Raw genomic sequence first — 15,323 nt, forward strand, 5'->3', positions numbered from 1 at the left:
TGGTGGCTGCTTCGACATTCTAAGAGCAGGGCTGGGTGACTGCATCAGAAGCTATATGGCCCTCAAAGACCAAAACATGTCCTGTCTGGTGCTTGACAGAAAAACATTCTAAGACCTGAGCTAATACACTGCATGAAAAGAAGGTCAAACATTTCACCAAAAAGATTACATTTTAGAGGCATAATTTTAACATCTTGAGTCTATTTGAAACAAAATAGGTTCAAAAATAGATGCTAAAAATCTATTTTAACATCTTGAATCTATTTTTAAAATTGTACAAGATGGGGGAAATCAAACTTCATAGTAATTTATGTAAAAACAAACTAGGATGTTAGAATCACTTGACTCGCCAGCCATATCAGCAGACCTGCCCAAGGGGTGGATGCCACAAATACATTGCTCTAAAATCTTTTATGGAAAGTCCAACAGATTTAATTGATCTCTAGCTCAATGTGAGCCAATGAAGTGAAGTGGCTAATTTTACAAAGCTGATAAAATCTTAGGCTGCAATTCTTAAGAATTATAGCATCCAGAATCACCGGAGAGTCCATTGTATCCCAGTTATTTAAGGAGCATACAAATACTCTACTTTCCTTACAAAATGACCTTGAGAAATGATGGAGAAGGTCCATTTGGCAGGGGCAGACTTATTACTGCTTGGACCCACAATGTTCCAAGGACCTTCAGAGTTCACCCCTGGTAATCGGGCAGCTACTTTTCCTGACTCACTGGGCTCCCACGACATTTTATCCTATCTCTTTCTCAAGGTACTTTAGAAATTAAAAGTAGAATAGATTAGGCCACACAACTCATGTTGTATGCCAGGATCTATTTCCCTGGTCTTGTTCAAGGATGAATGCTCTCAAAAGAGCAGATTCCATCCCTTTCTTTCAGAAAGCTATCCTAGAATCTACTCATTAAATAGTCAAGAATAGTTTCTTAAGTCAAGCCAGAAGGTACCCAATCTGATCCTCTAATAAGTAAAAAAAAAAAAAAAAAAAAAAAGAAAGAAAGGAAGAAAAGAAATTCTCTTAGCACCTGACTCGGTACACCTAGAAAATGGTTGAACCATGGAACTCAAAGAATTTCAGTTCTAACTTAAAACCAGCATCACCTGAAATCTCAATATATTTGTCAAGCTTGCCTTACTTTTTTTAAATGTGGAAGTTAAGAGAATATGCCAACTTACACCCAGTTCTGAGGGAGGAAACATGTAATACAACTCATTATCAGGCATTTTACAAATAAAAATTTCACATATATTCCACAAAATAAAATACCAAAGAAGGGCTTGGTAGTTGGCAGAGTTCCCTTCCTCATCACTACGGATGCTCTAGACAGTGGCTTGAGCTCTGGGCTCCTTAGAATTTGGGTGATCCTCGGTGCGCGGAGCTACCCATCGGACAGAGCGCTGTCACGAGGCTCCGGGACTCTTTCCGGCTTAAACTAGGGCTGCTTCACATTACTGTGCTTTATGTGCTTCGTTTTCATCTAAGACTTCATTCCTTCAAGTGCTTGTTTATAGATTCACACCACATTCAAAATAATATCAGTGTAGGGAAAACTCTGACTGAAGTACATCAATGGTCATTTTGCACAGAGTCCTCAGTCTTATTAAATTCATTTTCTTTACCTTAGATCCTGGGGCTCCAGGCTGACCTGGTGAACCATCGCTTCCCATCAAACCCTACATTTTAAGTGGGAATTGCAAGAGCAATTTAGAGAAGAATATTAAAAAGCAGTCGATCAATTTTCAAGTTATACAGTCCCATCATAATTAATCCACTAAAGTATAACACAACATATGGGAAACTTACCTTCATACAACCAAATAAAGGAGAATAAAGAATCAAGTTATGCAAGATAACATGAAGGCCAGCAAAGCCCTTATAACTGGTTGCTGACATCACCTACCAATAGCAAAAATTACTGGAAAGTTAGTAAAAAACAACTGTAAAGAAAAGTTTATTTTTCCAACACTCTCACTTTCTTCCTTTTCTCATGATGATCAACATTTAAATTTCTTCCTAGATATTATTTTGGTCAATTTTACTTACATTTTTTATTTTCTTGAATAATGTTTTTAAAGTGTTAAAATCTAATAAATTCTCTGAATATAATAATTTGTAAGTTACAAATGGCCATATTTTTTACTAATCATATGATTCAAAATAAAACACTGAATAACTACTCCAGCAACAAGGAAATAAGTTAGATTCAATTTAAATACTATTATATGTATTAAAAACATTTGCTTTCTCTTTATCATAGCAACAAAAATGTGATAAGCAAAAATATTCAGTTAGCATTATCAGAAAATGGAATCTCAATATAGTCACACTAAAAATACCATTTCATCACTACTATGCTTTGCTATCAATTTAGGCTGTTATTACAATTATAAAATATAAAATATACTACTCATAGCATAGTGTTCCAAATATTAGAAATATTAAATATACTTATTTTTTAAGTTCAGTGAAGTTCTATTCAATACTTTCATTTTCTGGAGACTAACTTAAATACTGATAAATAATTAAGTTTAGTATTTTAATGAAAAAATAATTTGGTCATGACGATGGAGGTAGAGGAAGAATATTCCATCCAAGTCTTTCACCAAAATTTTATCAAATCTTTTCACAAGGTAAATACCTGCTTTTTAAACTTAAATAATTAAATGAAAAGTCAGAAACTATCAGATATTTTTTACTCAAAGAAAAAGCTGTTACAGGCAATTTGATTCATAGGTTAAAATCCACATCACTTTTAGTAATAACTTTCAGAAATTTTTTATGGAGTCTTATATACCATAGGATTTTCATAACTTTTAGTAGCAAACTCATATGTCCCTTTACTCCCAACACTTCCAAAATTATTTTCTCATTAATTCAGGATCTTCCTATACTACCTGTTCTGAATGTATTCTTCCTCATTTGTATAACTAAATTTGTAAATTATCTAAAAAATAAAAAAGAACATTTATTTTTAGACCTTTTCGTGGTGCTCAGGTTTTTTGTTTTTATTTTTTTAAATAAAGAGCTGGAGTATTTGTTTTCTGGTTTAGCTACAGTAAGAGTTCTTGATCTTTTCTTGGATAGCCAACTTTTTCAGAAGCTGAAGAAGTCTATTCTCCTCTATAAAAATGGACAAAATCTTTTTCCTACAAATGGATTGGCAGTTGTGGAGCCTGTGCGTCCCGTTGCTGAACACTTGCATTGTGTGAGGTTCAGAATGAGAACTCTTGGTACATAGCAACACTATTTCAACACCCCAAAGAATGACGCTAACGTACAGGTATTCCCGGAGCGCCTTTCTTCCCTAGCGGTCCTGGAGGCCCAATGTCTCCCTAAAAATCAAATACAGATAAAGTTTAAAATTGCAAATTACCAATTCATCATTAGGAATTTCCTAGCAAAGCATTCTGGAGAAGGAAATAGGAACCTACTCCAGTATTCTTGCCTGGAAAATTCCATAGACAGAGGAGCCTGACAGGCTACAGTCCCTGGTGTCACAGAGTTGGACATGACTGAGCAAATCATAGCATTTAGATTTCAACTTTGGGGACTGTGGTTGACCTTACACTCCAAGAGATTCTCTGAATCAAGAACAAAAGCCCTCATCCTCTTTGAGAGAGTGCTGGCCTTATGAGAAGTAGGGGAAGTCTTCAAAGATCCTTTATTTTAATAAAATATACTCTGGATTACAACTATAATTATGAAGATTTGGAACTGTGCAGAAACCTCATCAGAGATAGAGATGCAGGAAACCAGAGGGCTGGGGGTGTGGAGGGTCCATGCTCAGCTTTTAGGAAACCGAACACTGGGCAGCCACCGGGAGAGGGCAGGAGTCTTTAACACCTACAAAGGCTTAAGACTCTCAAAGCGGGCTGAAGGGGTATGCAGGCCTGCCAGCAGGAGGCAGTTAGGCTCCCCAAGCCTCAGCTAGGCTGACAGGATGCCTGCCAGCTAGGATGAAGCAATGAGCTCAGAATCAACAATCAAGACAAGGGAAGCAGAAAACCACAAGACAAGAGAATCAAGAGAAATAACAATGAACTGCAGGTGTTAGAATGGCTAGAAACTGAATTCAGAGCTACTATCTGAAGTCTTTACAAATGAAAGAACAGAATCATCAAAGACGATTAGAACTGAAAACAGAATAAGAGGCTATCAAGAATAAAAAGACGCTATTAGCACAGAGAACTATATTTAATATTTCCCTTGTGGCTCAGCTGGTAAAGAATCTGCCTGCAATGTGGAGACCTGGGTTTGATCCCTGGGTTGAGAAGATCCCCTGGAGATGGGAACTGCTACCCACTCCAGTGTTCTGGCCTGGAGAATTCCATGGACTGTATAGTACATGAGGTCGCAAAGAGTTGGACACAACTAAGCAACTTTCGCATCACATAAGGAAAAAGAATCCAAAAAGTCATTCAGATATATATATATATATATATATATATCTGAATGATTTTGCTGTATATCTGAAACTAACACAACACTGTAAATCAGCTATACTTCAAGAAAGAAGAGTAAAAAGATATCATTAAAATTTGAAATTCTAGAAATGAAAAATATGATTTCTTATATTTTTGTATCAACTGATGGTCTAAACAGCAGGTTAGGCACAGTAAAGGAAGAATAGATAGAAAATAAACTGGAAAACATAACCAAAACATTAACCAGAATTTAAGGATCAAGGATATGAAAGTAAGCAATTTAGAGATGGAGAGGACAAAGTTAGAAGGAATGACATATGTCTAACTAGATTTTCTAGAGGAAGGGAAAAGTGGAGAATGAAGAGAAGTAATGTGGACATTAACAGCCCATGTCATTTAGACCTAATAGAAATACCTCAGAGAGCCAGCAAGGAAACTGAATTCCCACCAAGATGAACACAGGTAAATCCATATCGAGACACACTGCACTGAGCTTTAAGAACACTGAAAACAAATAAAATACCTTAAAGAATGCCAAAAGAAGGGATAGATCACTTGCAAAAGAATGATGATTAGAACAAGAGCAGATTTTTCATAGTTAACCATGGAAGCCAGGAAATGATAGTAGAAAAACTTCAATGTATCAAGAGGAAATAATCATTAACCTTGAACTGTATACCCTACAAAAATCCTTTCTCAAACACAAGAGTAAAATAAGTGAAGTGAAGTCACTCAGTTGTGTCCGACTCTTTGCCACCCCATGGATTGTAGCCTACCAGGCTCCTCTGTCCATGGAATTTTCCAGGCAAGAGTACTGAAGTGGGTTGCCATTTCCTTCTCCAGGGGATCTTCCCAACCCGGGGATCAAACCCAGGTCTCTTGCATTGTAAGCAGACGCTTTTACCATCTGAGCCACCAGGGAAGTAATTACATAAAAACTGAACATTTACAATCAAGATATTTGTACTAAAGGAATTTCTAAAGATATAGTTCAGGAAATAGAAAACTTGCCCTGAAAGGACAGTCTAAAAGAACAAGATAGAAAGTAACCAAGTAAAATGGAAAGCATGTGTGTAAATTCAAATTTATACTACCTGTATAAAACAAGAAAAACAAGTTGTAAGGTCAAAATAATACCTTCCAAAATCACATCATATTTGAACCATTAACTCTTGCTATAAATGTGACAAAATATATTCTATGTGAAGAGACATCACCACTTTGCCCTTTTCATAAACAAATCCTAGGACCAAATCTTTCAACTTTCAGTTGTACTTACTTTTTGTCCCATTAATCCTTGGTTTCCAGGAAATCCTGGGATTCCCTAAAAAGAAATAAGGTAGATTTTTAATTTAAGAAATTTAGACAGTATCATTAAAGAAGAATAGGCCAAAATGGGAGTTTTAACTTGCAAATGACGCAAATCATCAAGCATAGCTCTTGACAGCATGAAACTGCTATTTATAGGAATTAAATTTTGGAAAAGAAAAAATTTATGGGATTTAATATTATATGAACATGTACTGATATTTATAGTTTCAAATACAGACTTAAGAAAAGAAACTATGAGGATATTAACCTTGGCTCTTCTTTCAGAGCAACTCAAGTGATAAAATAAGAAGGATATTTCACTTGAACATGTTCTTACTTTACTTATAATGATTAATGCAAAAAGACTGTCAAATCATAGGAGCTCAAATTCAACAAAACAGGTCCAAAGGCCCTCACAGTTTTTCAACCATAACTAAAAACTAATGAAACTAACTTCCTTCAAACTGAGCCTTGAAATACCCAGGAACTTAACTCCTTATGTAAGATACAGCTATCTCTCCTGATGATTTCCTTGCCGAGAAAATTGTGTTGCAAACTGTTGCAAAGACCAGTTTGTGGAGAGACACAAAGAGAGAGAGAAAGATAATTCATTCACCTGGTTCAACCCAAATGTACAAGTTCTCTAGTATGATTCAGAGAATATTAATGCTAACTGTCTAACTTTAATAATAATGTGAGCACATTTATTAATAGGAAAGTAGTTCTATCGTCATTTGATGCATTTACCAAAATGATCATTTATCACACATATTTATTGAACAGTGATGGTACCAATCAATATTTATTTCTTCCTAGCCCCTTTCCATTTTCCTAGCTCCTTTCTTGATGACACTTCAGTTGAACAAATGAGTAACATTTGTTTTTATGTACATGTGTTGACTCTGGCCAAAAGAGGAATTTGGAAGATAGGGAAATTGAGCACCATCAGTATTTCTCTGAAAACCTCTGCATCTTCAAGGCTTTCAAAAAACAGCAGTGGTCCTCCATAAATCAGGACAATGAAATAAAGTATTTTCTACTGCAGGGAGAGTCTGCCATTGTTTTGATGTTCACATCTTGACTCTTTAACATTTGTCCATGTGGTAGCCACAATTATGGTGCAAGATACAGCACACAGTTCTAGTTTTAAAACCCAAACTTAAATTCCATAAAATGGAATTCAGTTAGATTCTATTTGGCTCAATTCAGTTCACACTTTGCGGAGAACAAAAGTTGTATGAGAGCGACGATCATCAACAAGGGGCTCACACACTACTTGAAAACACAAGTCTTTATAAACATACTAACTAGAGAATAAATAAAACAATATAAAACTTAAATTAACATTATAATACATGAGCACAGTATGCCCATTAGCACTTTAAAGAGAAATCAAAAGTAAATAATTGAGTGATGATTATAAAGGAAATAGAGTGATGTGAACTGTATGCTTGTAAGGCAGAAAATGCACACTCTCAAAGTAATCAGTTAAAGTCCACTTCATGTTTCATGAATAGAACCATGTTTCAGCATGAAACCATCCAGAACCAAATCCCTCTCAAATACACACTCACACAAATTCAGTAAAATGATAAAGGTCTGAATTTAAATAAAATTCAAATAAAATCTTTCTGTAAGCTCTTACCAGATGCAAGGTGGACTTACACAGTTCTACAGCTGTGTCAGTGCTGCGTTGCTTGGCCCCAAGAATTCCTAAAGAGATCCTACAATTGCCCTGATACCATCAGACCTGAGAAGCTGAACTTTGTGCTGCAGAGAAACTGTTGTTACTTAAGGTTTCATCCCTGTTCAAATCTCTATGCTCTTACACAATCTATATTAGTAGTTATTAGTTACTCCTATCTCTGCAGCCAACCACACTGTCAGCAAGGCTACATTTTCACTCTGAAGGAAAAACAAAACTATGCCCAAACATCCCTGGGCAGCACCCAGGCCTCACCTCCTAGAAGGTCTTAAGAGCCCCCATTCCACCCATTTCAGTCCCTGGATTTAATACCTTTGATCTGAATAATTCTAATACTAACCATGGTCTACATTAGGGCATACCCACAAATCTTACATTATTTCAACATATCCAATATCTAATATTGAGTGTATTTGGGGGGATTTCAGATTAAGAAAAATAGATTCCTTTTCCTATTGCCTGTCTTCATAAATTAGTCAAACATGAATACATTCAGTCAAAGATATGAAAAGAAGTCATAATATCTTCTAGTTCAACTGTATCAAGAATTACTAAATACTTCATAAATACCAAGCAAAACACACAATACCATATAATATTAAAAATAAAATGTAAAACAATTAATAAAAGCAATTCTTGGCAAAACTAATATAATACCACAAGCATGCACAGAATAAAAAACTGTTGAGAGAGAGCTTCATGAGAAGAACTGAAATCACTCAGAGTTATATTAATTAATAAAATTCTCCTAGACAATATTTTCCTGGGTCTCCCAATACATTCACTGAAATTGACTAAAGTTTGCCAATTTCACATTAGAAATATTATTCAAAACCATTTGAGTGTTACCAGTTTGTTGATTCAAAAGTATTTAGTAACAATTACTTCATAGGGTAAATGTTTTTCCAAGCAAACTATTTTATATTTCATATTCAGCCTGTGTGGTTTTGGGTTCAGGCTACTGTGAACATGTATAAGTAAAACAGAAGCAAGAATTTTATTTGGTGAGAATAAAGGAACATGTTTCCTCCAGTTCTATGATTTCAGTTTGGGCTTGAAGAAGAGCAGAAAATCAAATGGAAAATCCTGTGTAATGCTGTGGTAAAAGAATGCTGACATGAAAAAATATTCTAGAAGCTTCTCTGTAACCATTAAACCATTACTGTATAACAAAAAAGTCATTAAAAATAGAAATGCATGGTTTAGAATAAAGGGTTTGGCGCCTATTTCCTAGAGACCACTTCATAATGAAGGAAATATGTCCATGATGCATTATTTAGAAAAGACAAGATATCACTTTATACTTTTTCCACATGCAATGGAATATTTAACTCCTGAAGTTAGAGCATCTTGGGTCAACTCTAACTAGATTGGGTGCATTGCGGATGGTATGGTTGTTGACTTTTGGATCAAATCTGCTGTTAAGTAATGCAATAATTTCAATGTACAAAAACAAATCTAATCAACTAGTGGAATTTTTTAATCAAAAATTTCAACCTTTCTACAGAATTTTACAGATATTTATTATCATGCAGTTATCAAAATATTCTAAGTATATAAAGTTTTCTTCTATTATATCAAGAAGTTATTTGCTCATTCCTAAAGATGCAATGAATACAAAACACATATGTTGACAGTATCATTCTTATTAGCTACAGACATTATAAATGATTATTAATAAAGACCAGAATAGAAGCAGTTGAAAGTTTGGACTCTGGACCAGTCAGCCCTTCATCTCATAATGATTGACTCCAGGCCAGATATTTAAATTATAATCTCAGTGTCCCCATCTTATACCTGATGAAAAATAACAGAACTTAGCTCTATGGTTGGTATATTATGTCAGTGAGTTCTCACCAGCACTTAGCTCGAGCTTTCTGGGTGGCTCAGACGGTAAAGAATCTGCCTGCAATGTGGGAGACCTGGGTTCGATCCTTGGGTCAGGAAGATACCTTGGAGGAGGTAATGGCGACCCACTCCAGTATTCTTGCCTGGAGAGTCCCCATGAACAGAGGAGCCTGGCGGGCTACAGTCCATGGAGGCACAGAGTCAGACTTGACTGAGCAAGGAAGCATGCAGCACACAGCTCAGTGCTGGGACTAAAACAAGCAAATTTTCATGACTTTTCAGAGCTCATTCCTGAAAGCTGCAAAATAAATAAAACCAATTATTTTCCAAGACTCAATTTTTGTTTTCTTTCATTTTTAGGATTTTTTTTCTCTTTGTTTTTTCTTTTTTAACATCTTTCCACCTTGCCTTCCTCTACCTCATTCCCCCAAGTTCAGAGTGTTTGAGATGACGCTGGCAATTTAAGGCTTACCACTAGGGGGCACCAACAGGTTAGCATTGCCGCTCATTCACTAACCTTGCCTTTTCATGTTTGGCTGATTCTGACTGCAGAAAAATACTATAATGAGGTTCCAGATCAAGATGGAAGATGAGAACGATCCTGAGCTCATCCTCTCTCATGGACACACCAAATCACAACTGCATAGGGCACAACCAACTCTGAAAACAACCTGAAAACTAGCAAGACAGATTTTCTACAATTCAGGACAAAAGGAAAAGGCTACACGGGGACAGAGAAGCAACCTGGTTATAATTCTCATCCACAGTGTGAAGACCCACCAGGGGGAGGGGTATCACAGCTGGAGATGTGCCCCCTGAGGCGTGAGGGGTGTGAGCCCCACGTCAAGATTCCCAGCCTGAGGCCCTACACTGGGAAGATGAGCTCCGTAACATTGGGCTTTGAAAACCAGTGGGTCATATGGCAGTTCTATTTCCAGCTTTTTAAGAAATCTCCACACTGTTCTCCATAGTGGCTGTACTAGTTTGCATTCCCACCAACAGTGTAAGAGGGTTCCCTTTTCTCCACACCCTCTCCAGCATTTATTGCTTGTAGACTTTTGGATAGTAGCCATCCTGACTGGCGTGTAATGGTACCTCATTGTGGTTTTGATTTGCATTTCTCTGATAATGAGTGATGTTGAGCATCTTTTCATGTGTTTGTTAGCCATCTGTATGTCTTCCTTGGAGAAATGTCTGTTGAGTTCTTTGGCCCATTTTTTGATTGGGTCATTTATTTTTCTGGAGTTGAGCTGGAGGAGTTGCTTGTATATTTTTGAGATTAATCCTTTGTTGCTTCATTTGCTATTATTTTCTCCCAATCTGAGGGCTGTCTTTTCACCTTGCTTATAGTTTCCTTTGTTGTGCAAAAGCTTTTAAGTTTAATTAGGTCCCATTTGTTTATTTTTGCTTTTATTTCTAAAATTCTGGGATGTGGGTCATAGAGGATCCTGCTGTGATTTATGTCAGAGAGTGTTTTGCCTATGTTCTCCTCTAGGAGTTTGATAGTTTCTGGTCTTACATTTAGATCTTTAATCCATTTTGAGTTTATTTTTGTGTATGGTGTTAGAAAGTGTTCTAGTTTCATTCTTTTACAGGTGGTTGACCAGTTTTCCCAGCACCACTTGTTAAAGAGGTTGTCTTTTTTCCATTGTATATCCTTGCCTCCTTTGTCGAAGATAAGGTGACCATAGGTTCATGGATTTATCTCTGGGCTTTCTATTCTGTTCCACTGATCTATATTTCTGTCTTTGTGCTAGTACCATACTGTCTTGATGACTGTGGCTTTGTAGTATAGTCTGAAGTCAGGCAGATTGATTCCTCCAGTTCCATTCTTCTTTCTCAGGATTACTTTGGCTATTCGAGGTTTTTTGTATTTCCATACAAATTGTGAAATTATTTGTTCTAGTTCTGTGAAAAATACCGTTGGTAGTTTGATAGGGATTGCATTGAATCTATAGATTGCTTTGGGTAGTATAGCCATTTTGACAATATTGATTCTTCCAACCCATGAACACGGTATATTTCTCCATCTGTTTGTGTCCTCTTTGATTTCTTTCATCAGTGTTTTATAGTTTTCTATGTATAGGTCTTTTGTTTCTTTAGGTAGATATACTCCTAAGTATTTTATTCTTTTTGTTGCAATGGTGAATGGTATCATTTCCTTAATTTCTCTTTCTGTTTTCTCATTGTTAGTGTATAGGAATGCAAGAGATTTCTGTGTGTTAATTTTATATCCTGCAACTTTACTGTATTCGTTGATTAGCTCTAGTAATTTTCTGGTAGAGTCTTTAGGGTTTTCTATGTAGAGGATCATGTCATCTGCAAACAGAGAGAGTTTCACTTCTTCTTTCCTATCTGGATTCCTTTTACTTCTTTTTCTGCCCTGATTGCTGTGGCCAACACTTCCAAAACTATGTTGAATAGGAGTGGTGAGAGTGGGCACCCTTGTCTTGTTCCTGATTTCAGGGGAAATGCTTTCAATTTTTCACCATTGAGGGTGATGCTTGCTGTGGGTTTGTCATATATAGCTTTTATTATGTTGAGGTATGTTCCTTCTATTCCTGCTTTCTGGAGAGTTTTAATCATAAATGGATGTTGAATTTTTTCAAGGGCTTTTTCTGCATCTATTGAGATAATCATATGGTTTTTATCTTTCAATTTGTTAATGTGGTGTATTACATTGATTGATTTGTGGATATTAAAGAATCCTTGCATTCCTGGGATAAAGCCCACTTGGTCATGATGTATGATTTTTTTAATATGTTGTTGGATTCTGTTTGCTAGAATTTTGTTAAGGATTTTTGCATCTACGTTCATCAGTGATATTGGCCTGTAACTGCCATATGACCCAGCAATCCCACTTCTGGGCATACACACCGAGGAAACCAGATCTGAAAGAGACACGTGCACCCCAATGTTCATCGCAGCACTGTTTATAATAGCCAGGACATGGAAGCAACCTAGATGCCCATCAGCAGACGAATGGATGAGGAAGCTGTGGTACATATACACCATGGAATATTACTCAGCCATTAAAAAGAATTCATTTGAATCAGTTCTAATGAGATGGATGAAACTGGAGCCCATTATACAGAGCAAAGTAAGCCAGAAAGATAAAGACCATTACAGTATACTAACACATATATATGGAATTTAGAAAGATGGTAACGATAACCCTATATGCAAAACAGAAAAAGAGACTCAGATGTATAGAACAGACTTGTGGACTCTGGGAGAAGGCGAGGGTGGGATGTTTCAAGAGAACAGCATCGAAACATGTATATTATCTAGGGTGAAACAGATCACCAGCCCAGGTTGGATGCATGAGACAAGTGCTCGGGCCTGGTGCACTGGGAAGACCCAGAGGGATCAGGTGGAGAGGGAAGTGGGAGGGGGGACTGGGATGGGGAATACATGTAAATCCATGGCTAATTCATTTCAATGTATGACAAAAACTACTGCAATGTTGTAAAGTAATTAGCCTCCAACTAAAAAAATAAATGGAAAAATAAATAAATAAAATAAAATAAAATTCCAATTAAAAAAAAAAAAAAGAAACCCAGTGGGGTTACATTCGCTCCAAGTCCCAGAACAGATGCAGCAGCTTGAAAAGCTCCTGGGTCATATGAGAAGGAGATCCTTTGACTAATTTAGGGCAGGTGCTGGGGGACAGGGATCTGGTGGAGCTTCTCTGGGGTCAGAAGTGCCGGCAGACATCATTCTTTTTCACTCTCCTTCTACCTAGCTGGCCTGGTACTTCTGTTATTCTCTATCAGCCTAGCTAATACCATGCATCCCTTCCCCAGCATTCCCCAGAGGACCTGCCCTCGCTGCCTACTGTAAAGCACTTCCCTCCCCATCCTACACAGCAGGCTGCCCCAGCACCCCTCCAAAGCAGCCCGATCCAGGGAGTCAACCCTCACATGAGGAAACCTGCAGCCATCACAGCCCAGTCACAATAGAAGGACACACGTGACCCACACAGGAGATACCCCGGGAGCAGCTGACTCTGGTGACCAGAGGGGACTGCGCCACTCAGCTCCACGGACATCTTATACATAAGGCTGTTCTTTCAAATGCGGGAGATGTAGCTGTTATACCTAATACATAGAAAGAGACATTTAGGCAAAGTGAAGAGATGAAAGAATACCTTCGGCCCTTCTGCATGAAAGAAACAGACAAAACCTCAGAAAAAGAACTAAATGAAATGGAGATAAGAAATTTTCCAGATACAGAGTTCAAAGTAATAGTCTCAGAGATGCTCACTGAACTCTGGGGACAAATGGCCTAACTCAGTGAGAGCATCCATAAGAGACAGAAAAAAAAATTTTTTTTTAAAGCAACAGGAACTGAAGAATACTGAGTATGAAATGAAATACAGACTGGAAGGACTCAACAACAGAGTAGAGAATACATAAAAATGGATCCGTGATCTGGAGGACACAGTAGTGGAAATCACCCAATAGGAGTAGAAAAAAGAAACCAAAAAAAGAAAAAAATTAGGATAGTTTAAGGGACATCTGGGACAACAACAAGCATACTACCATTTACATTATAGGGGTTCTAGAAGGAGAAGACAGAGGAAAAAATGATAGAGAATATATTAAAAAAAAATAATGCCCGAAAATTTCCCCAACCTAGTGAAGGAAATAAACATCCAAGTCCAGGAAACAAAGAATCACAATCAAGATGAATCCAGCTGACATTATAATTAAAATGTCAAAAATTGAAAAGAGCATATTAAAAGCAGCAAGAGAAAAGCAAATAGTTACACACAAAGGGACTTTCATAATACAAGACTCTCAGCTGATTTTACAACAGAAACTTTATAGGTCAGAAGGGACGGGTGCAAAGTGCTGAAAGGAAAAAAATTACTATCAAAATACTCTACCCTGAGAGGTTAGCATTCAGAAATGAAGGAGAGATAGTTTCCAGACAAATGAAAGCTGAAAGAGTCCTTCACCACTAAACCAATCTTATAAGAAATGCTAAAGGGACTTCTTTAAATAGTTTAAAAAAAAAAAAAAGGTCATCACTAGAAATAAGAAAATTATGGGAAAAAATTCACTGTTACAGGCAAGCATATAGTAAAGGTAGTGGGTCAACCAACTAAAACCTAGTATGACGTTTAAAGACAAAAGCAGGGAAATCAGAATATCTAAAACAGTTAAGTGATACACAATATTAAAAGATCCAAAATATGATTCCATAAACATAAAACATGGTTGAGGGAATTAAAATATAGGACTTTTTGGGTATCCTTCAACTTAAGCAAACATCAACTTAAAAATAGACTGCTATATATAGAGGTTGTTATATATGAACCTCATGGTATGTATAAACCTAAAACCTATACGAGATAAACAAAAAATAAGGAGATATTTGAATAAAGAAAGCTATCACATAAAAAATGAAGAGACAAGAACTAAAAAAAAACCAGAAACAATTAAACAAATGGCAGTATACCTAAGTATACCTATCAATAATTACTTCAAATGTAAATGAACTAAATGTGCCTATCAAAAGACACAGGTGACTGAATGGATTTGAAAAGAAGACCCATCTATCTGCGACCCCCAAGAAACTCACTTTAGACCTAAAGACACACAGAGATTGAAAGTGAAGGATGGGAAAAAAAATCTCCATGCAAATAGAAACAAAGAAAGCTAGGGTACCAATACTTAAGATGGAAGTCTGTTAAAAAGACAAAGGAGGGCATTATATAATGGTAAAAGGATTGGTCATATAAAAGAATATAACACTTGCAACACCGTACACTCAAATCAGGAGCACCCAGTCACATAAGATACAAGCTAGAATCAAGACTGCCGGGAGAAATATCCATAACCTCACATATGCAGATGACACCACCCTTATGGCAGAAAGTGAAGAGGAAACAAAGAGCCTCTTGATGAAAGTGAAAGAGGAGAGTGAAAAAGTTGGCTTAAAGCTCAACATTCAGAAAACTAAGATCATGGCATCTGGTCCCATCACTTCATGGCAAATAGATAGGGAAACAGT

The 15,323-nt window shown here is 36.7% G+C and overlaps 1 protein-coding gene across 2 annotated transcripts in view; it reads right to left on the bottom strand.

Annotated features, from left to right (window-relative positions):
- Window positions 1-15,323, bottom strand: part of COL21A1 (collagen type XXI alpha 1 chain) — a 213,249-nt gene that overhangs the window by 25,845 nt on the left and 172,081 nt on the right. For both annotated transcript variants that reach the window (XM_070456701.1, XM_070456700.1), the window contains 3 exons: window positions 5,718-5,762; window positions 3,293-3,346; window positions 1,634-1,687 (listed from right to left, as the gene is read on the bottom strand). In XM_070456701.1, the coding sequence (XP_070312802.1) occupies window positions 1,634-1,687; window positions 3,293-3,346; window positions 5,718-5,762 (153 nt within the window). The remainder of the gene's footprint in view (window positions 1-1,633; window positions 1,688-3,292; window positions 3,347-5,717; window positions 5,763-15,323) is intronic.

This window comes from Odocoileus virginianus, chromosome 27, assembly GCF_023699985.2.
Source record: "Odocoileus virginianus isolate 20LAN1187 ecotype Illinois chromosome 27, Ovbor_1.2, whole genome shotgun sequence".
Classification (NCBI taxonomy): Eukaryota; Metazoa; Chordata; class Mammalia; order Artiodactyla; family Cervidae; genus Odocoileus; species Odocoileus virginianus.